Source organism: Polypterus senegalus, chromosome 5 (assembly GCF_016835505.1).
Source record: "Polypterus senegalus isolate Bchr_013 chromosome 5, ASM1683550v1, whole genome shotgun sequence".
In the NCBI taxonomy this organism is placed as follows: Eukaryota; Metazoa; Chordata; class Cladistia; order Polypteriformes; family Polypteridae; genus Polypterus; species Polypterus senegalus.
The window spans coordinates 127,616,639-127,644,312 of record NC_053158.1 but is presented as its reverse complement, the minus strand read 5'-3'; the positions used below and the strand labels follow the sequence as shown (position 1 = coordinate 127,644,312).

The 27,674-nt window shown below is 37.3% G+C and overlaps 1 protein-coding gene across 6 annotated transcripts in view; it reads right to left on the bottom strand.

The window, feature by feature from the left end:
* prpf4bb (pre-mRNA processing factor 4Bb) overlaps nt 1-27,674 on the bottom strand; it is a 155,573-nt gene that overhangs the window by 18,136 nt on the left and 109,763 nt on the right. For all 6 annotated transcript variants that reach the window (XM_039753328.1, XM_039753332.1, XM_039753330.1 and 3 more), the window contains 8 exons: nt 21,009-21,216; nt 18,420-18,493; nt 18,203-18,293; nt 17,976-18,123; nt 16,254-16,391; nt 6,978-7,131; nt 3,270-3,384; nt 3,043-3,194 (listed from right to left, as the gene is read on the bottom strand). In XM_039753328.1, coding sequence (XP_039609262.1) covers nt 3,043-3,194; nt 3,270-3,384; nt 6,978-7,131; nt 16,254-16,391; nt 17,976-18,123; nt 18,203-18,293; nt 18,420-18,493; nt 21,009-21,216 — 1,080 coding nt within the window. The remainder of the gene's footprint in view (nt 1-3,042; nt 3,195-3,269; nt 3,385-6,977; nt 7,132-16,253; nt 16,392-17,975; nt 18,124-18,202; nt 18,294-18,419; nt 18,494-21,008; nt 21,217-27,674) is intronic.

Genomic DNA, 27,674 nt, shown 5'->3' with positions numbered 1-27,674 from the left:
TTGACTTAACCCCAAGTTCCATTTGAAGAAAATCAGCCCCAGGTGTTCTTTGGGCAATTGGCTGTGTTGTTTTTGTGCCAGAAATACCTTTTAGAATTACGGTATAAAAGTTAAATCTTAGTCTCATTAGACCATAACACATTTTTTCCAAATGGGTTTGGCGGAAGGGGTGGTTCATTTTGAAAAATCTACCCAAGCTTAGAAGTTTTTCTTCATTAGAAAATGTTCCTTCTTGCTACCCAACACCATAAGCCCAGACATCAGAAGAATATGGGAGATAGTTACACGTAGGGTTCTGCATCACCTTTAAATGTTGCTGTAGACCTCTTAGTTTTCCCCTTGTTTTCTCACCAATCTTGGAGGAAAGCCCTGTTCTTGGCAGTATCACTGTTGACAATTGCAGTCACTATGCCCCATAGTATATCTAATTACTTGGTTATTCTTTTGTACATCTCTCTTAATTGATACCTTTCAATTATGAAATACCATTTGCGCTTTTAACACTCTTTGCAGAAGGTTGCAATAAAGATGGTGTCAGGATAATCCGACAGGAAAAGCTAAACATTATTTGGAGGCAGTCAGTCACGTTAATTGATAGCAGGCATATACGGACTGTAAACAAAGCCACATCATTAATTATTAAAGGATGTACACACTTATGTAATTATTTTTTTACTTTATTTTTTTAAGTTTTCCCTTTTTTCACTAAACAGTTTCTGATTTGCTTTCACCTTCTTTGCATACAGGAAGGTTGCAATTTCACAATTAACAATGGGATCATTTCAGATATGATTTATTTTGGTTTCAATTTTTACATAACAAAATCATGGCATTTTAATTGGGATGTGTAGACTTTTTATATCCACTATATAACATGGTCATTTTGCATTAATATTTATAAACACTTGGTTTTGAATAAACAAGTAGACAATATTTTTTGATTATAATTTAGTAATAGGAGCATGCAATATCAATTAATGAAATAAAAATCTGCATGATTTTAGAATGGCAAATTGTAATAGTGAGATATATCTCCATTTATTGGGATCAAAGTGAAAATAAACTCTTGATGCGTACTTACACACAGCTTAGTTTCCACCAAAATATCATCCCCCTACTCCAACACCAACCCTGTAAAGCATCTCTATATACTGAAGAGAAAAGTTAAACATAAGGCTTCACCAAAGTACTGAGTGACTGGAGTTAGCATCTTGCTCATCTGAACGTGGTTGTGGGATGAGATATGTTTGTTATCTTGAACACTGTCACAATCATGACATCCATAATGTCAGCTAGGATTACTGTATATCAGGGATCCAAATCATTACCGGGATAATACAAGTTCTTTAAAAATTTATGGTGTCAAGGAAGGTCATCAGTTCCTGGAGCATTTTTGATTTTCCTCAGATTCAAAACATTTCAACAACTCATCAAGTTCTACATGTATTCTGACCAGATGTTTCAATATGCATAGTGGTGTGCTCCTTTTAATCAGTTCACCCTCATTTTTAGATTACCACTGCATTGCTCTGTGAGTACTAGGGCCATAGATGTCTTTAGCTGCATTGAAACAGCTGGGAATTTCAAAGATTACAAGATAATTGATCTTGTTGCTGTAGCTTCCCACTGTCTGTTCTTCATGGTTTAGTTTCTCATCTGGACCTCTGCCTTGGCTAGTTTCTTGAGGCTAGAGGGGGCATTACTTATTTTCATGAAAAGAGTTTTGCTGTTTCCTAGTAGACAACTAAAGTGCTTATTTCCGTGCAGCTAGGATGCTATGATGTCTTCCGGTTACTATCAAAATGTTACATTCTGTTTGTGAAATTGCCAGATAATATATCAAGCTGCTTTATTTTACATTTTGCTACAAATGTTTTTAATTATTCGACAAAATGTAACAAATTATTTATTGAATCTTAATGTACATGCCTTTTGCAAAACAGAAGAATGTGAGGACAAACAATGTAGTCACTGGGGAAAAAAAAAATGAAATGCCGTAGGCAGAACAAGACAGATCCCATCTGTGTCACAATACCCTATGAACATGTTACCCCCTCTATACTACACCATGATTTCAGCCATATATTACATGTTTTGAGTTTTTAATTCATACCAGGACTAACAGGTAGCACTGGGAGAAAATCCAAAAGCCAACCATTTCACTTCTGTATCTAGGACTTTTCTCAGGTTTTTTGTCTAGGATGACTGGTTCTCATGTGTTCAATGACAACTATATTATATTGATAATTCAGTTGAAACTTTGTGAAAAAATATCGATTTTGTTTCTGCATAAAAATAACAGTAACATTAAAAATTAAGTCAATGACGCAGTGAAGTAAACTGGGCAAGCACCTTCAAAAGATGAACTTGCAATAAAACTGAACACTATTCAATTATTTCCTTAATATAAATAATAATTGAGAATATGACCAATTGCACCAGCAGACTTTGTCAGCCTGCTGCACATAGGACCCTGGAAAAAGGCTGATTTAAATGGAGGCTGCTTTTACAAAAGGGTGTAATGGTGTTGTTTTTGTTTTTTTGTCACAAAGTTATAGCAATAGCTTTTCATATCACCCATAAAGATTATATTTTTTTTTTGGGTTTAGTGTTCCTTGTTAATTGTCTTAACTGTTTGTCAAATGTGTCTTTTGAAAGCAAACACTCAACATTACAAACCTTTAGACACTCAGTAAAATAGGACAAAGTATCTCATTTCCAAGGAACTGTTCACTGAAGCAAACACGCATTCATCAACTTCATCATTTATCATTTTTTTGGAATTGCGATTTGGTTGTGTTGTAAACATGAATTAAGGCTATATTTATTAATATTGATATGTCTATTTTTAATTTTTACCTCTGAGTAGCAGCTTTAATGGGATAGATGTGTGTGTCAGACCAGGTTGAGTGGTGTCCTGGCTTTCCCATGATAAGTAAAATAAATCACTGTTACTAGTGCAAATCTTAGTGGCCCACTATATTACCAGGGAAAACTTTACTGCCTTGTGGTTATAATCTGCAAGAGGAAATAGATACTTACCTTATTTGGCATTTTCCCCTTTAGGTCCATTGCAAGCTTCAACATATGATTGTTAGTTTTTCCAGCAAAAAGTATCTTTCCAGTATAAAGCTCATACAGAGTACAACCAACAGACCACATATCTATCCCATAGTCATAGGGCTTTCCTATAACTGCAAAACAGAAAATACATTTAAGAAAAAAAGTGCTATAAGCACTCATTCAAAAACAAAGAAGAAAACACTTACTGATTTCAGGAGCTCTGTAGAATCTACTGACAAGATATGGTGTTATATCATTATCTGCAACATGTGAAGCTGAGCCAAAATCACAAAGTTTAAGAATAGTTTTAGATTCATTGACCTGTTGAAGTAAAATATTAATTTTAGCATACTTCTTGTTTCTTAATCTTGCACTGTTACAAAAAGCAACTTAATAGCTTAGTATTTAAATTAAAACAAAAAAAACTGCTAAAGATTTTAAATAATTCCTGAACCATCAGTACCCATGGTTTCAAATAAAGACAGATTAATTATATATATGAACACACGTTCTAATTTTTCCACTAGTCAAAAAAAAAAAAAAAATTTGGCAATTTGTAGTGTCAAATAAAGTACAACACATATCTTGAAAATTTTAAATGCTCACTGCCTGATGACCTGTCTTATACATCGCTTAGCCCCAGTGCAGACTGCTTATTTGGGGTTGGTTTAGTGATTTGTTTTTATGCAACACTATTCGTTACAATAATCTTGCCAAAATAAGAAGCCCGCTATACTACACAGCACCCTTTTGTAGATGTTGTTTAAAAACAGAAAGAATTTTTCAAAGATTCATTTGATAGCCGAATTCTTAAAGAAATGAAGGAAAGCCTGCTGTTTCCATTAAACAGTAAGATTACTCTAAAGTGCCTTGAGATAGTATTTGTGAAATAGAAAATGTGCAATGAATGATCAAACCAACACTGGAGACTGAAGATAACAATAAATGTAAAGGTAACATTAATGACAAAAAACCTGAAAGAGAAAGCAAGAAAAACCAAAAAGGGTGCATGGCTTTGCAGCATTAATAGTAAATGTTGTATAAGGAAATACTCTATATTACACTATTATAAAAATATAAAAAAAAGACCCAAGAGATATGAATTTTAATTACCTTATATACTCATGTATAAGTCGGGTCTTGAAACCCGAAAAATCAATCATAAAATCAGACCCCAACTTATATGCGACACTAAATTTTTTTTTTTTTACATCTTCTTGCTTCCTCCAATCTCACACCAGTTTCTCAGACTAATCGAATTTTGTTGCAGCAGCGCAGTTACCAATTTCTTTCGCCACTTCAACAACTTTTAATTTAAAACCAGCTTCATATTTTCTTCTGATCGAATGCTCGATCGAAGATAAGGGATGCTCTTATGATAAAGGTGTATGAGGGTGTGAGATACAAAAAACACAAAACAGTGCAAACGTTGCTTCAGAATAGTTCGGTTATCACCGTGTGGTCACGTAGGCACAATACATAGAAAAAAAAAGGCAGTGTGCTCTGCGGTTATTCTCTCAGGTGGACGTTAGCACATCATAATCTCTTAGACGAACAGCGCGAGTTTTCCACATTCGAATTATACGACCGACATTAAAATATCGTACAGCAACATCAAGCCCCGACTTATCCACAAATATATGGTAATGCAACTGCATAATTGTGATATTAGACCATTATAAATGTAAACTTCTATATGAACAAACGGCTTGTATAGCTAGTTTCAGTTTTGTATATGGAATCTCTGATACTCTGTAATAGTCACACACTGACAACAGCATGTTTAGTCAAAAAATTACAACAATGTAGCCAAACATTTGTTTTTGGGGACTTTTTGCAACTTTTCATTTTTATTTGTATGGATTGTTATACTTTGTGTAAATATTAAGTTCATTAAAAATAGAGTGAAGATGAATTAATCAATGAGCTGTGCAAGTTTCAGTTCATAACAAAGTACAGTAGTACAAATATAGACATATTTAAGGAGATTGAAGAAACAGAAATCATGTGCACCAAAATGATGTGGAACAATGCAGAAAAACAAAAGGAAATCAATTAAGTATATTTAAGTATCAAAAATGAACACTGCAGCAATTTCTTCAAAATGTTCTCTATGGGTTAAGTGCAGAAATAACCTTTGTTTAGTGGTGATGAATTAAGCAGCTTCTCTGATATTGAAAGGAAAGATATAAAAGGAGTAGTATGATAAAAGAAGTTAAGATTTGGGCTAAAGACTATTACTCAATAACTCCTTGAACCTTAGTTCAACAAGCCATTGGGTACCAATCAAGCGGCAGATGCACTGCAATGTTATTTAAATTATCTGTTCCTAGTAACAGTCTTGCATGAATTGGAGATGAATAATTGTCTGGTTCCATTCTTAATAACTCAACAATTCAGCCATAAACTACAAAGCTTGAAATTAAATTAAATACTTTTCTGATTGAAATTATTATCTAATGATGTCAATCAGTAGCACAATTCCAGTGGATATTACATTACTAAACAGGGAAGTTGTCAAAATTAAACTAAACTAAAAATTGCAGGTTTGAAAATAAAAAGGGATAAAATAAAATCATTGTTTTTGAATTAATGGTCATTAACCAGGTTTATCCAGGTTAGATAGCTGCCCTAAATCATCATCCTCCACTCTCCTGGGTATCCTTTTAGGCAAGACCCCTTCATCCAACAACCTTCAAACATATGCTCACCGGCCTTCCCTGGGCTTAAAAGGAAAGAAATGTTGATCTATACATAAGAGTAGTACAAAGAACTGCACTACAAGGAATAAATTCATGAAAAGTCAAACCACAGGACACACAGAAGCACATAGTGAGGTGTACTTAGATGAAATAAGAGCTAAAAGATGGTAAATGCAATAAACAGGGGTATATATATATATATATATATATATATATATATATGAATCAATATGAATCATGTTTTCCATACTGTTGCTATGTTGAAACTGAACCCGAAAGTTAAAGTCTAATTAAAAAAAGTAACATTCTGCACTACATGCTTTAGAAGTAATGGAAAAATATAAAAGTTAAAATAAAACTAGTAAGATAAAGTCAGTTTTTTTAAACATGTCTGAAGAGGTACCTACAAAATACAGTAATGATAATTTTAAATGACCTTTATTTCTGGATAGCGTTTTTAAACCAATTACCAGATCTTTCAGTACAGCTTTCCTTTGGTACTTTAACAAGCCTGCCAAAAAAATTAAAATGAAACAAGCTGCAAGCAGTGTCATTGGAGACAATCAAAATGTCTGTAAAAATTCAATATGTACACCTTGTCTCTTTAAAAGCTTTGGCATGTCTTTAATGAGCCTATGTAATATTAACTTTGTATGAAATGTCTGACAAGTGATAGGATCCTGCAGTGCACAGTAATTGTTTATGAATAATAAACTTCACAGTAAAAAATGAATGAACTTAAAAAAAAGCAAAATCTTTAAGAATAAAAGTACATTTTAACAGAAATTATGTATTAAATTTCAAAGCTTGTATCTAATATTTACAATTGAGACATCACCTGTGAACTACATACAAGCTCACAGGAAAAAAGGTTTAAATTAAGCTTGGCAAACGTAAAATTTAGCAAACTGGAACAAATTGGTCTAGTAGGTTAATAAGAGAACTTTCACTTCTACTATGACACTACCCAAACCAGATCTTAATAGTAGTTTACACTATCCAGATTAAAAAAATATATATATTATAAGTAGAATAAAGATCATTAGAACTGCACAAATATATGCTGCAAAATTAGGTATGAGAATGAGTCTTAATTAGGAGTCTATAAAAATTCTAACATGGAGATCTTGTACATAAAACACATGATTATAACAGTAAATATGAATTAAGATCTGTATTTTCTATTTTCAAGTACAAAAAATATGTGCTTACCAAAATATTATCAGGTTTAATATCAGCATGCAAGATATTACACCGCTTTAGAAGTTTCAATGCTAGGAAAAGCTGCTGACTGTATGAACGCACTGCTTTAATATGAAGACCAACATCTTTGCCATATTTTTTTAATACTTCACGCAAATTCATGCTGAAAAGAAAAAAAAAAGTAATTAAATGGAAATGAACACACTAAAGATATCATGTACACATTTATTACAAAAAGGTAAAATATCCTAAATAATTTATTAATAAGCAGCTTCTCTGTAAGGCTACACAGATGTAAAAAGAAAAAAATAAAATTAAAAATGCTATGCTGTACAAATCTCCAAAATTTTCGATGCCTTGACTGTTAAACTTTAAAAAAAGGGGAATTAACGGCCATGTCAAATCAATTGCATTGTTTCCCACAGCTGTCTATCCTATCCAATAAGCTCTGCTGATTTAACAACACATCATGTCTATAAAGATATAATGTTCACTACTAGATTCTTACATTCATAAGAAAAAAAAAAGGTCCGACACTTTAGAGACACTGATATTGATCTCTTTCATCCCGTTTCCTGAAAATTGTTTACCTTTTCCTATTCACTCTGTTTACTGTTTAATATGGAATTAATTGCATACAAGCTGTATCTACATACATATATTTTAAATAGGGCTCAATTAGTATAGACAAAACTAAATATATAATGCATTTACTGTATTATACTGTATCTACTTTTGCTGATAAATTGTTAAAAACACTTGCAAAATTAAGCATTTGCTGCTGTTGACTGGATTTATACATTTTTGCTCAAATGTAGCTCTTATTTTAGAGCATTCCCACAATAAAAATGCACATTCAAATATTTTTATTAATAATAATTAATAATTTATGTGAAATAGCAACTGACTATGCTTCCTTTCATAATATAGCTAAGAACTCTGCATAAAATTTCTCACAGATATGAAAACTGACTAAATTAGATAAAGCCTCTTGAGAAAATTTTTTTTTTAACTTGGGTTACTTGACTTTGCTCTTATTTTACAATATATCTGAAACTCTATCCTTGTAACAAAATGAAAATAAGACCACTAGTAAAGAAAGATTTTTTTTCTGGATATTTTGATATTGTTTGTAGCCTACTAGTTGAAGTCTATTGTTTAAGGAAATTTCTGATCTCCGTTCACCATCAAAACAAAATAATCAATTTAAAGTTTGTCTTGACTATCACAACAAACAATGGAGGCAAATAAAGCAGAAGAAATATTTTTGGGTGGAGTATTCCTTTAACACTAGAATTACCTTAGCCTACGAAAAAACTCGTAGATCCGACCCACCTTAAATCCCATCGCACCTCTCCGTCAGCGTCTTTTGTCCTGTAAATGTGCCGATAAAGACAAGCAGCAAGCAGCCTGGTATCCCATCCCCCCCACTGCCGCAGAACGCGCACAATGTTTTCCCAGTCCCAGCTCATGCCTTGATTGATTATCTGGGAGTGAAGTGCTGGTGTTTTAGAGTGGAAATAATAGATTGTTACTTGGAACACATGCATTTCATTAGTGTTCCGTTTCTACAATAATCTGTGTAAACACATTGTTGAAACAAACGTTTTTCATATTTTAGTAGTAAATAACAAAATGTTGGCATAAACTATATAATGTGTGCAGCCTGAAATCCAAAGATCAAATAAAAACTTTCACAAAAGGTTCAAGGACGATACAACAGCTTCCGTGGTGTAGTGGTAAGATTTGCTGACTTGTAATCAAGAGTCCCCAGTTAGATCCCAACTGCCTCCTATATTTGCCCTTTCAGTAGTGAGCTGCTCTTATTGTTAATATTATACAGTACCCACATGCATTTGGTTTGCGTCTGTAACAGATGGTCTACATTTATAGGACTTGGAAAAGTTGCTTTTATTTTTTCCTGTCAGAGCACAAACCAAGCATGAAGTCAAAGGAATTGTCTGTAGACCTCCGAGACAGGATTGTCTCGAGGCACAAATCTGGGGAAGGTTACAGAAAAATTTCTGCTGCTTTGAAGGTCCCAATGAGCACAGTGGCCTCCATCATCCATAAGTGGAAGAAGTTCGAAACCACCAGGACTCTTCCTATATATATAAATATATATATATATATATATACACTCTTGCCATCTAAACTGAGCGATCGGGAGAGAAGGGCCTTAATCAGGGAGGTGACCAAGAACCCGATGGTCACTCTGTCAGAGCTCCAGAAGTCCTCTGTGGAGAAAGGAGAACCTTCCAGAAGGACAACCATCTCTGCAGCAATCCACCAATCAGGCCTGTATGGTAGAGTGGCCAGACGGAAGCCATTCCTTAGTAAAAAGCACATGGCAGCCTGCCTAGAGTTTACCAAAAGGCACCTGAAGGACTCTCAGACCATGAAAAACAAAATTCTCTGGTCTGATGAGACAAAGATTGAACTCTTTGCTGTGAATGCCAGGCGTCACGTTTGGAGGAAACCAGGCACCGCTCATCACCAGGCCAATACCATCCCTACAGTGAAGCATGGTGGTGGCAGCATCATGCTGTGGGGATGTTTTTCAGCGGCAGGAACTGGGAGACTAGTCAGGATAAAGGGAAAGATAACTGCAGCAATGTACAGACACATCCTGGATGAAAACCTGCTCCGGAACGCTCTTGACCTCAGACTTGGGCGAAGGTTCATCTTTCAGCAGGACAACGACCCTAAGCACACAGCCAAGGTATCAAAGGAATGGCTTCAGGACAACTCTGTGAATGTCCTTGAGTGGCCCAGCCAAAGCCCAGACTTGAATCCGATTGAACATCTCTGGAGAGATCTTAAAATGGCTGTGCACTGACACTTCCCATCCACCCTGATGGAGCTTGAGAGGTGCTGCAAAGAGGAATGGGCGAAACTGGCGAAGGAGAGGTGTGCCCAGCTTGTGGCATCATATTCAAAAGACTTGAGGCTGTAATTGCTGCCAAAGGTGCATCGACAAGTATTGAGCAAAGGCTGTGAATACTTATGTACATGTGATTTCTCAGTTTTTTTATTTTTAATAAATTTGCAAACACCTCAAGTAAACTTTTTTCACGTTGTCATTATGGGGTGTTGTGTGTAGAATTCTGAGGAAAAAAATGAATTTAATCAATTTTGGAATAAGGCTGTAACATAAAATGTTGAAAAAGTGATGCACTGTGATTAGTTTCTGGATGCACTGTATTATTTCCACTCTACAACTCCAGCATTTCACTCCCAGATAATCAATCAAGGCATGAGCTGGGAGAACATTGTGCACGTTCTGCGGCGGCGGGGGGGAAGGGATAACAGGCTGCTTGTCTTTTTGGCACATTTACAGGACAAAAGACGCTGACGGAGAGATGCGATGGGATTTAAGGTGAGCCGGATCTACAAATTTTTTCATAGGCTCTGGTAATTCTAATGTTAAAGATGAAGAATTCTGCAATTTATGAAAGCTGCAGGGATTTGTGGCTTCAATGCCAGTGATAAAGAACATCTTGTAAGTTGCACAATCATGAACTGTTAAATACAGAACTTTAACGAATGCATTCATCAAACTAGTCTTTGAAGGAATCATGCAAGAGAATGCAGCTTGCTGTGTTTTAGTGAAACGTGGCTAACAACTACCATCCCAGATGCTAACGTGGAGCTACCCGAGTTTAGCAAATTTAGAGCAGACAGAGACGTGGTAAGAAGAAAGGAGGAGGACTCGCTCTCTATGTCAATACAAAGTGGTGCAACTCAGGAAATGTAAACGTTAAAATCTCCAATTGCTGCAGGGACATTAAACTGTTGGCCCTAAGTCTGCGTCCCTATTACTTGCCCAGAGAGTTTGGACACGTGATTACTGTTATTGTTTACATCCCCCCTCAAGCGAACGCGGAGATAGCGAGTGACATCATCCATTCCACGGTTGCTAAGTTACAAACGCAGCACCCTGAGGCACTTGTGCTAATCTCTGGTGACTTTAACCATGTAACGCTGGACAAAACATTACCTGCCTTCCCCCAGTATGTGGACTGTAACACCCGGGGAAATAGGACTATCAACCTACTTTAAGCAAACGTTAAAGGCGCATACAGCGCCACCCCGCTGCCTGCGCTTGGGAAAGCAGCTCATAACCTGGTTCTGCTTCAGCCTCACTACAAACCAAGAGTGAAGGCGCTACCTACAATCACACAATCATTCAGGAAGTGGTCCCCTGAGGCAGAGCAGGCTCTGAGAGACTGCTTTGGAACTACAGACTGGGATATCCTGCTGGGGTCACATAGTGAGAACATTGAAAAGGCTGTTGACTGCACTACTGATTACATGAACTTCTATATGGACATTGTAGTTCCAGTAAGAACAGTACGCTGCTATGCTAACAACAAGCCATGGATTACAAGTGACATCAAGGGCCTTTTGAACCAGAAGAAAAGGGCTTTTAAAGGTGGTGATCAGCATGAGCTCAAGCACGTGCAGAAGGAACTCCGAGTCCAGCTCAGGGCGGTGAAAGAGCAGTACAGGAGAAAGCTGGAGCAGAAGTTGCAGAATAACAGAATGGGATGGGATGAAGATTATCACAGGCTGCAGCTCGAAGTAGGGTGCCACCATTGAGACAGACGTGAACAGAGCAAACCAAATGAACAACTTCTTTAATAGGTTTGATCACCCTAACCCACTCTCACCTCAGAGTACTGCATCCTCCAACCATCCTTCTGCTGATACCAGCATAGGTGAGACATCCCCACCCACAATTACAGCAGCCCATGTGAGCAGAGAGCTGAGAAGACTTCGTGCCAGCAAAGCAGCGGGTCCAGATGGAGTATCGCCACAACTGCTGAAGGCCTGTGTGTTGGAACTGGGGAGTCCTCTACAGTGCATATTCAATCTGAGCCTGGAACAGGGGAGAGTCTCAAAGCTTTGGAAAACATCTTGTATCACCCTAGTCCCAAAGGTATCACGTCCTAGTGAGCTGAATGACTTCCGGCCTGTTTCTCTGGCGTCACATCTGATGAAGACCATTGAGCGGCTGCTGCTTCACCACCTGAGGCCACAGGTCCAAGCCACCCTCGACCCTCTGCAGTTCGCATACCAGGAGAAGGTGGGAGCGGAGGATGCCATCATGTATATGCTACACCGATCCCTCTCCCACTTGGACAGAGGCAGTGGTGCTGTAAGAATTATGTTTTTGGACTTCTCTAGCGCCTTCAACACCATCCAACCTCTGCTCCTTAGAGAAAAGCTGACTGAGATGGGAGTAGACTCACACCTGGTGGCATGGATCATGGACTATCTTACAGACAGACCTAAATATGTGCGTCTTGGGAACTGCAAGTCTGACATTGTGGTCAGCAACACAGGGGCGCTGCAGGGGACTGTACTTTCTCCTGTCCTGTTCAATCTATATACATCAGACTTCTAATACGACTCGGAGTCCTTCCACGTGCAAAAGTTCGCTGATGACACTGCTATTGTGGGCTGCATCAGGAGTGGCCAGGAGGAGTACAGGAAGCTAATCAAAGACTTTGTTAAATGGTGCGACTCAAACCACTTACACCTTAACACCAGCAAGACCAAGGAGCTGGGAGTGGATTTTAGGAGGCCCAGGCCCTTCATGGACCCTGTGATCATCAGAGGTGACTGTGTGCAGAGGGTGCAGACCTATAAATATCTGGGAGTGCAGCTGGATGACAAATTGGACTGGACTGCCTATACTGATGCTCTATGTAAGAAAGGTCAGAGCCGACTATACTTTCTTAGAAGGTTGGCGTCCTTCAACATCTGCAATAAGATGCTGCAGATGTTCTATCAGACGGTTGTGGTGAATGCCCTCTTCCACGCTGTGGTGTGCTGGGGAGGCAGCATAAAGATGAAAGACGCCTCACGCCTGGACAAACTTGTTAAGAAGGCAGGCTCTATTGTAGGAGTAAAGTTGGACAGTTTAACATCTGTGGCAGAGCAACGGGCATTAAGCAAACTCCTGTCAATCATGAAGAATCCACTGCATCCACTGAACAGTGTCATCTCCAGGCAGAGGAGTAGCTTCAGTGACAGACTTTTGTCACTGTCCTGCTCCACTGACAGACTGAGGAGATCGTTCCTCCCCCACACTATGCAACTGTTCAATTCCACTATTTAATTTAATATTGTTTTTTTGTATCAGTATACTGCTGCTGGATTATTTGAATTTCCCCTTGGGATTAATAAAGTATCTATCTATCTATCTATCTAATTGAGTAACCTTTGGTACTGATGATTAGAATGTTTTAGTATTGGATAAGCTGCTTATATAAGTAAATTTAAACTTATGCATCAATGCACTATCAATAAAGTTAAGTAAAATGTGGTGTATTAGCTAGCTTTAAGTCATGTGAGAGATAAATATGAAAAGTCTGTACCAGTTTCATCCAAATAGTTAGAAAACTGCCTGTGCTTATCAGCTCAAGGCCACTTGCTATTACCTTCTAGCAGTTTAGCCTCTGTCTGTCTGCTCAGACAGTAGCATGAGGTGATGACTAGCCAAGAATAGTGTGTTCTATTAGAAAACAGCTGGTTAAAACTTTTGCATTGATGGAGGATTGTGCAACATGTAACTATTCATTTAAGCGTCCTGGTATTTTATGTGTGGGCCCTCCTGATTCCAATTTACATGGCAGGAATCAATCGATAAAAAAGTCTCAGGCATCTGCACAGTGTAAGGAGTAATGTTGGTAAGTTTCGGTCAGATGATGGGTATTAAGTAATGGTGGGATTGGACATTAGGTAATGGTAGGAAGAACCAGAAGGAGGAAAAGTATTTTTCATAGACTATAAAAAATTTAATACAAACCAACGTACTTCCTAGATTAAGCACTTGCTCCAAGGTCAAGTCTCTGTTACATGTCTGTGCAATAAAGATTGCAGTATATGATTAAAACTTTATCCCATCTGAATTTGCTCAATGGTTATTTCTACCAGAGAATTAAAACAATCCTTAGAAAATTTAGCATGAAGATGTTCCTAAAATGTTTAACTGATGTGTGAGCTTTAGCCAATGACACACACAAAATTCTCCTCTTTCATGTCTTTATTTTACAAATGCATTTAACGTTCACAGTGGTAGTGGAAAAAGTAAGTGAACCTTGGGATTTAGTAACTGGTTGACCATCCTTTGGCAGCAATGACCTCAACCAGGTGCTTCCTACAACTGCAAATCAGACCTGCACATCATGTGTGTGTGTGTGTGGGGGGGTGGGGTTTTTAGCCCATTCTTCCCTGCAGAACTGCCTTAACTCTTCCATATTCTTTAGTTGTCTTCTGTGTACAGCTCTCTTCCAAGTCATTCCACAGCATCTCAATAGGATTGAGACCTGGGCTCTGGCTGGGCCACTCCAAAAGGCGGAGTTTGTTCTTCTGAAGCCATAGTGTTGTGGATTTGCTGCAATGTTTGGGGTCTTTGTCCTGTTGCATCACCCAGCCTCTTCTGAGCTTAAGCTGACGAACAGACAACCTCACATTATCCTGGAGAATTTGCTGATAAACTTGTAGATAAAAGTCAAGCAAAATGACACATTTTATTGGCTAACTAAAAAGATTACAATATGCAAGCTTTCGAAGCAACTCAGGCTCCTCCTTCACTTTTGACTTTTCTCTACATTCATAATGGCTAACACAGTACAACACCCTAGTACTACTGATAAACTTCTGAATACATTTTCCCCTCAATGATGGCAAGCTGTCCTGGCCCTGATGCAGCAAAGCAGGCCCAAATCATGATGTTTCCTCTACCATAGGGATGACGTTTTGATGTTGATATGCAGTGCCCTTTTTTTGCCAAATAAAGTTCAGCTTGTTTCTCCCAAATAATTCAATTTTGGTTTCATCACTCCACAAAACATTTTCCCAGTACTGAGGATTGTCCAAGTGCTCTTTCGCAAACTTCAGGTGTTCAGCACTGTTCTTTTTTGATAGCAGTGCCTTCCTTCTTGGTGTCCTGCCATGGACTCCTTTCTTGTTCAATGTTTTGCATATAGTTGACTCATGAACAGAGATGAAGTCATTAGCACTGGCTAACAAGTCCTTTACTGCCACTCTAGGGTTCTTCTTTACCTCATTGTTGACTTTGTGTTGTGCTCTTGGGGGTCTTCTTGGCAAGGTGCCCACTTCTAGGCAGAGTAGCCATAATACCAAATTGTCTTCATTTATAGACAACTTGCCTAACAGTGGCCTGATGAATATATAAAAATCTGTGAGATGACCTTGTAACCCTTTCAAGCGTTATGTAGATTAACAATTCTTGATCGTAGCTCTTCAGACAGCTCTTTTGTGCGAATCATGATTTCCATCTGGATATGCTTCTTGTCAAAAACTCAAACTCAAATTTTATAGTGTTTTTTATCACTCAAAGTAATACTAGGCCACACCTTTGAACTTGTTTCATTAAATGGACTCCAGGTGTGCTAACTTTTCACAGCAATGAGCTTTTTAAAAAGTCGTTAGCTTAGGGTTCACTTACTATTTTCAACCTTCAGTCACAGTTTGAATGATTTATTCAATATGGTCAAAAATTGAAAATCTGTGCATCTTTAGTTATAGTAGACTGTGTTTGTTCATTATTGTGACTCACATGAAGATACAACCATGTTTTATATGGGAATTAGACATAAATATAGGTAATTCCTAGGGGTTTTACTTTGACTGTGTATATGTGTGTATATATATATTTATGCATTTATTATAAATATATACACTTTGCATGAAATGTTCCACTCATTAGAAAGATGCAACATCTTCGTTTCTAGGGGCATTAAACGTTTAACACTAGAATTACCAGAAGTTACTGCTCTTTACCATTCTCTCCTCTGCATGTCCTGGAGTACAAAAGAAACAGCATACAGCAACATGCGGGGACTGGCAGGAACACTCAATAAAACTGAATAAAAAGAAAATCAAGTGACGGTGAGATACAAAGAAGGCAGCTTCGCCAGCGTTTGTGTGTCAGAACCCTTTTTCTGGGGGGCGTTAGTATGCATCGTGGTACACTGCAGAGCTATAGCGCGTCTTTATGTGAAAACAGCCGTGTCAGATGGGGTTGTATGGATTGATTCTGAACGTGACTGAGAGAATGAAAAGTGAATTAAAAAAAACATTCAGGGTGTAACTACTGCCATCCAAAAATATACTTGATGTAAACTGTAATCCCAAAAATGAAAGGAGGAGCTAAATATAAAATATTTCCTCTGCAATAAAACATAATAACCAGCTCTGTTTAAAAATGTCTCCTTAATCTTATACAAAGTGAAAGAATATCTTAATTACCTGAGTGGCTCAAACACCAAGCAAAGATGCTGCTTGTGGTAGAAGTGCCTATAGAGTCGTAAACAGTGAAACTTGTCATCAGGATCAGCATCATTAAGTTTTTTTAGAAATTCTAGCTCTTTCAGTCCAGTCTTCTGCCTGAAAGGAAGAAAAAGATGACCCTTTCATTCAAAAAAGGTTTCATAATTGATAATCATGATGATACTAACCTCTACACAGTTGTTAAAAGAAACTACAGTAGATTAGTCTTATTTGTTAAAGTAAATCTGACGTAACCCTTAACAACTAACACCATTTTTCATCTCACAAGTATTTGTGAAGTGTACTTTATGCACCAGTATTAAAATGGCCATTTATATGCACACTGTGAGGTTTTAATACAAAATATATTGAAATAATTTTAAATTGTACATGTTTTTACTGTCTTGTAGTGACTCAAGGTGAGGATAGATGGTGGATGATGTCTGTAGGTTCAAGTAAAAGGATGTTGGACAAAAATATCAGAGATTGGTATACAAAAAAAATGCCAGTATGAGTAGTTAAGGGTTAAAATAGTACAGCAGGTATCATAAAGGGGAGGAGAGCACTTAATAGAAAACAAAATAAAAAAGGCTCTGCAACGTATATGGTTAACAAATGACTGTGACAATTCAAATTACAAATGTTATCATTGGCCACCATGGATCCATAAACAAGCATAACACCTTTGGTAATTTTCTTGTGTTTTATAAATACGTTTAGTGATTTATGTGTTCTGAGGTGAAAAAAACTTCCTTTCCTTTTTAATATCCTCAACCTCCGCCATCCTTGATTCGCAATAATAACATTGGCCACTGTGTCACCCGATCACATTGTTTCAACTTATCTATGGCAAATAGTTGGTTAAAACTAAATTGACACTTTATTTATATTTTTCTGTTACTAGACTGCAGGCAGCACTCTTTTTTGTTTGGCTTACACCCAATGCTGCTAGGATAATAATTGGTACTTTGACTTCAATAAAATAAGTATTGCATTGGGCTACTTGTTACTTTAAAAAGTAAATGGGCCACTTAATGCATGTTACTTTTTACTTGTTATAACACAGCTGCTTTCGAGATTGTGCTGCTGAGCTTAGCACTGTACATTCAGCTCATCAACATAAAAATAGCGATTTCTGATGTATTGAGACAGATCATTTCAACCAGGAGTACGAATAATGTGAATGTCTGAGCATTTTCCTCAAGAAATGTATCTTGAGGATTCTTCTACCTGTGGCTGCTGAAAGTGTGCATGAAGCTAACATATGTGCAGGCAAACGGTGCAATGGACATGCACTGAATACAAAATCCTTAACTGTAACTCAGTTAAGTGTTTACATTGCTAAATAAACAGGTTACTTGTGAAGAAACCTACATGTGTTAACCTGGTTTCTGAAAGACCGATAACCCATTTCTCTAAACCAAATTAAATGTTTACATGGCATTTTAGAAATATGCTTTCTGTAAGTAACCGGGTTATTAAAGCACATGTAAACACACTAAATAATTCAAAGGAAATATTACAGATAATGATTTGAGAATGTTAGTTTCAAAATACTGATTCACCTATTTAAAATTGTGATGCTGGTAAACAGTTACAGATCTCACAAGTGGAGTTATGTACAAAGAATGATTTTTGTCTGATCACAACAGATTTAATTTTACATTAAGAAAGGGGATATGAATAATTTGATGTACTTACATTAGTTCATTGTTCCTGATAATCTTGACTGCCACCTCCTGATTAGCTCTAGCCATATCTCTGGCTCTGACCACATTACTGAAAACTCCTTGACCAGTATAGCCGTACACACTATATCGTTTGTCTAAAACTTCCCCAATATTTACACCTGCAATAAAAAAAAAGCCAATGTCTTACTGGTATATATTCGGATATATTTGTATACATCTATTTAAATTTTAACTTACGATAATATCCTTCTGCATCAGTCCAATTGTCCCGGAGGTTAGGGTTTTCCTTAAAATCTTTCCCAATACCAGCAGCACGAAGTCTAGCACTCTACAAAACAGGGAAGAAAGAATTTAGACAAACAAATCTGTAAAGAACAAACTTGGAAAACGTACAATAAAGAGTCTTGACTATCAATTAAATAAATGTAGCAAAAATTACAGTATCTATACTTACATCAAAATATGCAGCAAACATGTCATCGGATTCAGTAAACATATCTGGGGCTAGCGGTTTTTTTATATTGATGCCTATACAGCAAGGAGGAAAAGAAAAGTGTACTTTATTTCTCACCTGAAAAACGTATGCCAGGATGTTGCATTAATTATACTATGGGTATTCAAGATCTTTCCCTGAAGGGGTAATATGCCTTCAGGCCTTCACTGTTTTAAATTACTACAACCAAACCAACTCTGAAGAAAAAAATAAATACCAAAATAAACAGATGCAGCTAATAAAAATGTACAAACTAAAAATGACCAGAAGTGGCATTGATACAAATTGCTTTTAAATTAATAACATGGTTAAAATATCTCAAATTATGGAGAAATGGTTTAATCAGAGAAACCGTATCGCCAAATTTAACAGTGGTAAAGTGGGCCACTTGAAACCATAATTACAGTATCTTGAAAGATGACTTGTGAAGTACAGTACTAATGATCATAATCCCTTAGTTCCAGCAGTGTGTTTCTTCTTTCCATCTCCAGTACTAAGATTGTTTCACTTTCAATCCTTACATAGAGCCTGCCAAATCAGATATGACATCTACCGGCCAATATGGCAGACTGTTCAATTAGCCAACATTTGGAAGCTTATGAGCCAAATAATTTAAAATTTCTGTAGACACTGCCAGAACAGACAAGGCCTAAATCAACAAACAGCTTGAGGTGGCTACAAACTTTAGGCCTACAAAGACAGACCTGCTGCCTTTCTGCTAACTGGGATGGGCATATTTTGGACTTGTATGAAAGCTGAACAGGCTTTGATTGCTATCTGGAAATAAAATTCAGTTATCACTTTCCCTTAAAAACAAACATTCAGTTCTACTAATTCCTATAACCATATGATTATTATGTGCATTTAATTCATTCTTAACTACCCACTAAGGGGCAAAGCCTTGTATCAGTACGTTGAGTACAGTGCCTGAAATCTACAACACAAAAGACAGCTAAATCACATAATGGCTTGTCAGATTTCAAGCACGGTTATTGCAGATGCAAAGGTTATTTTCACTAGAGCATGCATCATAAACAGGATACACATTCCTATAATGCTTTCAAATGCACAGTATTAAGGGAATACCCTTGCTGTTTATGATGTATGCCTATTTTCTAGAAGCAGCTATTAATAATATTTCAGCAGAAAATGCATGCATTTTGAGTAAACAATTGGATAACAGACAAGTAGATGATACGACGCAATATGAAATTTTAGTTCTCTTTCCTTGAATGTTTTTTCACATCATTTGCTTTTGTGCATCGCTGGTCACTATTGGTTTCTATTATATCAAACTCTGTCTCTCTGTCTGCATGAAAACATGATATTAAAGATTTTTCTTGGCCATCAGTACAAACTACATGGGGTAAGTAACATATGAAAACAAGCATTTTTTACGCAGAGTATTCCTTTAACACTAGCTATTTTAAAATTAGTGGTAACCTTGAATCACCATTAGTAACAAATATTAAGAATACAATATTTAAAGACCATCACAACACATCATTTAGTACATTCAGTAATTTAATTTGTAAAGCACTTAAAGGCTCAAGGAGTCTCAGTTTACAATGTGCTAATATGTATAAAGTTACCTGATTTCATGTTTCTGCATATCAAGCACTACTGCAGTTGTTGCTACTAGTTCATTAAGCAGCAGTACATGACTCAAAAGAACACTATTTACAGATGGAACATGAGCAAAAAAATATTGTAATAAAAAGAACATGCAGGATGTATATTTCTGTGCATCTTTTGTTGGTGTTATTGTACTGTTACTATTCAGTTGAGATATGTAAAAAATTCATTCTACTATGTGCACATTACAATAAATTTGAATTTTAAGTGCAGATATACCTATCTAAACCAAAAAACCCAAGATCGAACAGTGCTTTTTACTAATGGGCAAGCAATGTAGTCTGATGCGCTAACTTGGCTATTTTAGTACGAAAGCTTTTGTCAGCACTCTACTAGTGTGGTCAGTGAAGGGTTTTATAGTGCAGACAAAAAATAGAATTATCTGCATGACAGCTGAAAGGTTATTGTTATTCAAGAACTTGTCCCTAACATATGAAAGTTTAGTTAAGCTAGATATTTATTTCAGTTGTCAAAAAATATAATTAGGCAACAGCTTTTTTTCTCTCTTTAACAGAAATTCCAATAACTTGACAGTTTGTATACAGTGTTTTTGTCTAAATATTAAAAGAATTAAATATCATTAGAATACATGTTTATTCTTTCTTAAACAAAAGCCATACATTTACTATGGCTTTTTAAATAAAATTGTAATATCATATTTTGCTGGAATAACTGTATCACTTTTTTCTTCTTTCCTTGCTAGTAAAAGTACTTGTAATGTACAACAGTATTTGAATGACACTTAATTGTTTCCAAAACCTGTAAGTATTGCTTGACTTCTTTACAAAAATAAAAAATTAAAAAAGTAGTTATTTTACAAACAGAGATGTGCAAATTACCAAAAGCCTAATAAACAAGGGACTCAGATTTAAAACACTTATAAATATTTTGGTAAGAATGTACAAGTTTACTTACCATCCTTATCAACTTGAATAAGGTTTTGCTTAGCTTTCACATTTGCTTCAAATGTATCTACATTCTCTCGTTCATACTCTTTCACATCAGCAGCTACTCTTTCCAAAATATCATCAGGAGATGGTGAACGACTACGAGAACTGCTCTGAGGGCTGCTAGGCTCAGAGGGTACAGACACATTGCTGTCTTCATTGACTGACTTATATTTCTGCAAATAAAGAACAGGCACTCGATTATATAATATCAACTTTAATACAATTTGTCTAACATTAATATTGTTTATTGTATGTCACACCAGCAAGAAGAAAAATATTTTTTCTTCAGTATTTGCTCAGTTTATAGAGAAAGACTTGTATTTTAAGCACTGAACTAATTATTTTCTCAATGTAAACATGTAAAGGACAGTTAGCTTCTCATATGGTACATTTTATTACAATGCTAAATCTAGTCAGCAGTATATTAGTATTCTAATAAAGAGAATAAATAACAAAAAATGTATTATTAAAAAAAGCAGGAAACTTTAAATCTCAGCAGTCACTCTAATTTATAAGGGTTTAAAATAAATGCCGATACTAGTTATTAATAAATCATTTGTGAGTTTAAAAATGTCAAGAAGATGTGAGAAAATCAGCCACTTTCTTAATTACTGCTAGTAATGGAACAGACATCTTTTGCCTTGATTTCAATTGAGCTATTATTTGTATTTAGATCCCGGGTTTCTATTTCACTATCATATCTTACGCATATCTTGCTTCCAATGAAGTTTATTTTTGTCTTCAGACAAATCGTGTATACTTGTTAATGTTATTTGTTTTCCCTGTGTTTTAAGATTTACTTCCTGAACTAAGTATATTGTAATCCTTTTAGATAGGCAACAAAAGTTGTCATTTTGCTTGACTTTTCACTACTTCCTCAACTAAATAATGAACTACATAAAAAATAAACTAGTTTTTTAAATATGATTTAAGGTAGGAATGGGTGACAGGACTAAAAATCCATATTTTCATCTGGGCACCATGCAGGGAGCAGGCTTTTAAACATCACAACCCTTTCAAGTGCACTAAGACAGATGGGTAATACTTTAATTGTCCCCAAGAGGAAATTTACCTTTAATAGAGCCTTAAGAAATGTAGCAGGTCAAAACTGACCTGAAGGACACAGCAGTGGTAGGGACTGATCATCGATATGAATGAGGAACGGTATTAAAAGGGAGCATATGACAATTAAACTAAACTTTAATGTGAGACACTGAAATATTGGCTGCAAGAATTTACCTACATTATACAGGTGCATCGCAATAACCAGAATATCACTGAAAAGTTAATTTATTTCAGTAATTCAATTCAAAAAGTGAAACTCAGATATTATATAGATTCATTACACACAGAGTTATATTTTTCAAGCATTTATTACTTTTCATTTTGCCGATTATGGTCTACAGGTAAAAAAACCTCAAAATTCAGTATCTGAAGAAAATTTGAATATTACAAAAAATAATGATTTTTAATACAGAAGCATTGGCCTAATGAAAAGAATGTCCATGTACGCACTCAATACTTGGTTGGGGCTCCTTTTGCATGAATTACTGCATCAATGCAGCAAGGGATAGAAGCGATCAGCCTGTGGCACTGCTGAGGTGTTATAAGCCCAGGATGCTTTAATAGCAGCCTTCAGCTCATCTGCATTCTTGGGTCTGGTGTCTCTCATTTTCCTCGACAATACCCCAAAGATTCTCTATGGGGTTTAAAGTCAGGCGAATTTTCTGGCCAATTAAGCACAGTGATACCATGTTCATTAAACCAGGTATTGGTACTTTTGTTATGTCTCCTACCCTACGCTTGCTTTACAGGAGTAACATTAAGCAGAAGTAGAAAAAAAAAACCTTTGACTGTTTGCATTGTATGATTAATGTCAGAGTATTTTGTCTTCCTGGAGAACTGTGTGGCTTGATAGGTTATCTAACTGCTTAGTTTGTTATTGGAAGGCTAAAACACTCACATAGGGAATGACAATAAAAAATAAAGAGACATCTGGAGTATGTTCTAAAATGATCTGAAACCAAACAAATCACAAATTGCTACTAAAACGATGCACTAGTTAAATTACCTGTATGACACACTGGGCTGGACCTAAGAATACATACCAGAAAATCTTTGGACAGAGTATCATGATTGACCTGCTAGCCATATCATCTTATAGGAGTCTTTATCTGATGTACATTAAAGTGTTGCTGAGCTAGTAACTGCTTATCACATTTTGACAGATTAGCTGAAGCAACCAAATGGCTAGCTATACAGATCCAAGGACCAAAAGAGGAAATGGGTATATCTGTGAAATACCTGGAGGATGGTTCTGTCTGGAAGGAATTACACTTTTCTGCATAGAATATAGCCACTTCCATATCCTGGGTGAAGCCCTGCAACATGGGGTCTATATGAACGCTATAAAGCCTCACTTATTGAAGTGTCTATAAAAGTCTCTAGCTTTAAAGTAGTTTGTGACTATCTTAAGTTGGTACAGCCAGGTACCAGTTGTCAAAGAAAACCATACAGGTTTAAACTAAACCTTCTCTCTTTGCAGACTCAGCAAAAATGTAACACATGCAACCACAGTACAGTGGAACCTCGGTTCACGAACGTCTTGGTTCATGACCAAAAAGTTCGCCAAACTTTTGCCTCTGTTCACAACCACACACTCGGTATATGAACAAGCCAGTTTCCCTTTCGGTTTGTGCGCACCGATGATTTCCGCACGTGTTGCATTGTTCTTGGTCAGACTGACTGCCTGTAGCTGAGAGACAGAGAGAGAGAGCGAGCGAACCACGTGCCTGCTGGGGAGGGGGAGATTGCTGCACGGGTTTGCCTGCCTATCTGCCTGCATGTGCCGGGGGTGGAGTTGGGAGGATGGTTCGCGTGCACGTACTGCCTGTCTTCTGCATAGGGGGAGGGGGGGCACAGCTGAGACTCTCTCTCTGAGAAGCAGGCAGTACGTGCACGCGAACCATCCCCCCAAATCCACACCCCCACAGGCAGGCAGACAGACAGAGAGAGAGAGAGAGAGAAAGCGAGCGAGCCACGTGCCTGCCTGGCTGGTTCATTTAAGCAGAGCCGCTCCCTCTTCATTGTTCTCAGTCAGACGTGCATGCTTTACCTGCACTCTCTTTGTGCTCTACAGTATTTTTGTGTGCTTTTGCACTTAACTTGGCTTCTAAACAAGTGAAGAGTGGTGAGAAGAAAGTTTTGAAGAAAACTGAAATCGAAGTAAAGAAAGAAATTACAAGAGGTGGAAAAACTGTTTACCAGTTTACTCATTTACCAATTTGAGAACCCTCGTGCTTTCAAGCAGCACAATGTAAACAAAGCCAGACTGCCAGTAATGTAGAGGGCAAACACGAAGGGTTGGGTCACAAGGACTTTCTTTTTGGAATGGCTACATGAGGCTTTCGCTCCCACCAGCTAAACACACCAGAAACTCAAGAAATCACAAGAGAGAAAACACCTGATGGAAAACACTTCATGCCAGAACTCGACTCATGCAAGGTTAGTTTTCTTGGTGGTTTTGTATTGGATTTTCAAAGTTAATTTTTCAGTTCGTAGCATGAATTGTTGCAATGCTACTTTTCTCTTTTTTCAAATGTTTGCTTTTTTTCCCTGTGCTTAAAACTCATCAAAGTGTTTACAGATGGAGTTGTTCATAGTGTGATTAGTTGCAATGTTACTTTTCTCCTTTTTCAAATGTTACTTTTTTTCCCGCTGTGCTTAAAACTCATTTTAAATAAAGTGTTTATAGCGTTTGGGCTGTAAGGCTACTAGCATGAACTCCTGCAATGTTTTTTGGTTGCTTGTGGATGGTATTTAAATTAAAGTTCGGATTTGTTCAAATGTTCCCCTCAGTTCAGAGAGAGAGAGAGAGCGCGAGTGAGGGCTTGCTGCTGACGGGGGGGTTTGGGACAGTGTGTGTGTGTGTGCTACAGAGAAAGAGAGAGCGCAAGCGAGCACGTGCTGCTTACAAAGGGGGTGGTTGTATGCTACAGAGAGAGAGAGAGAGAGAGAGCGCGTGTAGCTGAGCAGGGAGCCTGGGTGTTTTGTGTCAGTGTTATTCAATGTTTTTACAATAGTTTACTATTACGCTGTGCATTCTATGGTGTAATTAACTATACAGTATTTGTGCTTAATCTTTACATATATTTACATATATACACACAGTTCGTACGGTCTGGAACGGATTAATTGCATTTACATACAATCCTATGGGAGGAAATTGCTTCGGTTCACGACCAGAGTTTTGGAACGAATTATGGTTGTGAATCGAGGTTCCATTGTACTTGTTTTTCATTATGCCACTGTTCCAGGAATTACATGTCAAGACAACAACTCCCAAAAAACAGATGTTGGTTGAATTAGCTAAATATACTTTCCTGCAACTGAAAATAATCTTTAAAATTTTAGTATGGTTGGGCCTCAAAATGCTAAAGGGATTATATAAGCTGATACATTGAAGAGCTGTTTCTTAGGAGTGGGGAAAGGAAGATCAACATTACAATTTACAAGCTAATCACTGTTCAAACTCGTTAAAATCTATAAATCATCTGGGTAAGGCATCTGTAAGCATTTTGTGGTAAGACAAGCTAATGATGGGTTGGGAGCAAACAAAATTTTAAATCATCTATACTAATAAAAGGCAAAGCCCTCACTCACTCACTCACTAATTCTCCAACTTCCCGTGTAGGTAGAAGGCTGAAATTTGGCAGGCTCATTCCTTACAGCTTACTTACAAAAGTTGGGCAGGTTTCATTTCGAAATTCTACGCCTAATGGTCATAACTGGAAGGTATTTTTCTCCATTAACTGTAATGGAGTTGAGCTGGAAAGACGTGGGGCGGAGTTTCATGTGACATCATCACGCCTCCCACGTAATCCGTGAACTGACTGTCAGCGCAGTGCGTAGAAAACCAGGAAGACCTCCAAAAGCGCTTAAGAAAACATGCATTATATAATTGAGAAGGCAGCGAAACAATAAGAAGCGAGCGAGTGACATATACTACCATATTCATGAGTGCTGCTACCTCGGAAAGAAAGCAAGGTGTAAACCTAAACTTTAAATTAAGTTCATAGACAGGCTACGCTGGCGTTTCACATGCCCACAGGTAATCACGGGATACAAGTTTAATGAGAGGGCGCGGGATATAAGCGAGTTTTGATCACTTTGTAACTAAGTTAAAATTGTAGGTGAAGGGGTGTGCTTATGCAAATTTCGAGAGACTGTGTTTCTGGGGATTGACAGTTAAGGCGGGTGGGGAGTCACGTCATCATCTCCCCTCCCATTTACCTCATTTCGCTCTGAGCTGAGCTCCGCGGCTATCGCCGCCTTCCGAAGCAACTTCGTCACACTGCCACCAAATACTCACAGAAAAATCCACAAGTTAATACACACGCTGTCTCTAGAGTTTCTCCACACTGAATCCTCCAGGCACTACTTACAAAAGGTTACATTGACAATGCGTGTTACGTTATTTTTAAAATCTTTCCTTTTCTTAGCACAAGCACAGCTGAGAAGCTTGATGCATGTGCTCCATAAGCGTTAAAAATAATGCATTTAATCACACTTTGCATTACAAGCAAAGGGGAGCTTTGTCAATGCATGATTTCCTGGTACACCGATTACATTGATCAGCGCATCCCGATTCATTTTACCCTCGCACCACCTTAGTTTGAGAAGAAGTATGAAAAAATATGAGGTTAACACAGAAAAACAGATCACCAATTCAAGCTTTATGAATAATCGATTAAGCCATCAATAATTGTTTTGGTAAAGCCATCCTCCTTCCATTTTATAATTTTTCCGCCACTAGCCATGATTAAATGAGCGGTAAAAAGTAAGAGCAAAGCGAGGGTGACTTATTTAGGCAGGCATATATATGACAGCAACACTCATGACAATGTCAATCATGTTACGTTATTATTAAAATGTTTCCTTTTCTTTTTCATTACTTCTTTAACACACTACTTCTCCGCTGGCGCGGGTATTTTACTATATATATAATATATGAATGACCTCCAAAGAGCTGAGACTTTTGATATCATGAGCGTGTGTACAAAACTGGGGTCTCCTGCCCAGCAAAAGTCGAGCAGCCAGCGCGCGCGCATAGCTGTGCCGGCCTTTGAGGCGCTGACTGCGCTTCTGCCTTAAGTCAAAGTGAGCACTTTTAATTTTTCATCCTCCCCCTGCGCTATAGCCCAGACAAGTGCAAACACGGGACCCCTTTTCTACACCACGGCAAAATAATATTAAGGCGATTCACACTTTCTTTTGCACGTATACGATTATGAGGTCCTCAGCTCGGATTATGAAGACACGCACACGAGTGGAGGACTGACAGTGCCATCACAGCCGATTAATGGCGGGGACGTCTCACCAGTCTACACAAGACCCACAGCGACTGTCCCCAAAAGGCGATCATAGCGTCAGCGAACACATCTCTCTATACTATATAAAAGAAAAGGCAACTTTCCTTTCTTTGCACCTTTTTTCCTTTTATCCCAAACCAAAGCCTTTCTCTCTTAACACTGCAGAGGATACAAAACTAATTTTCTTTAATTGCGGTAAGGCACATTACCAGAGGCACAAATTTGAGCGTTCACATAGAACATGTAATTTCTATACCACA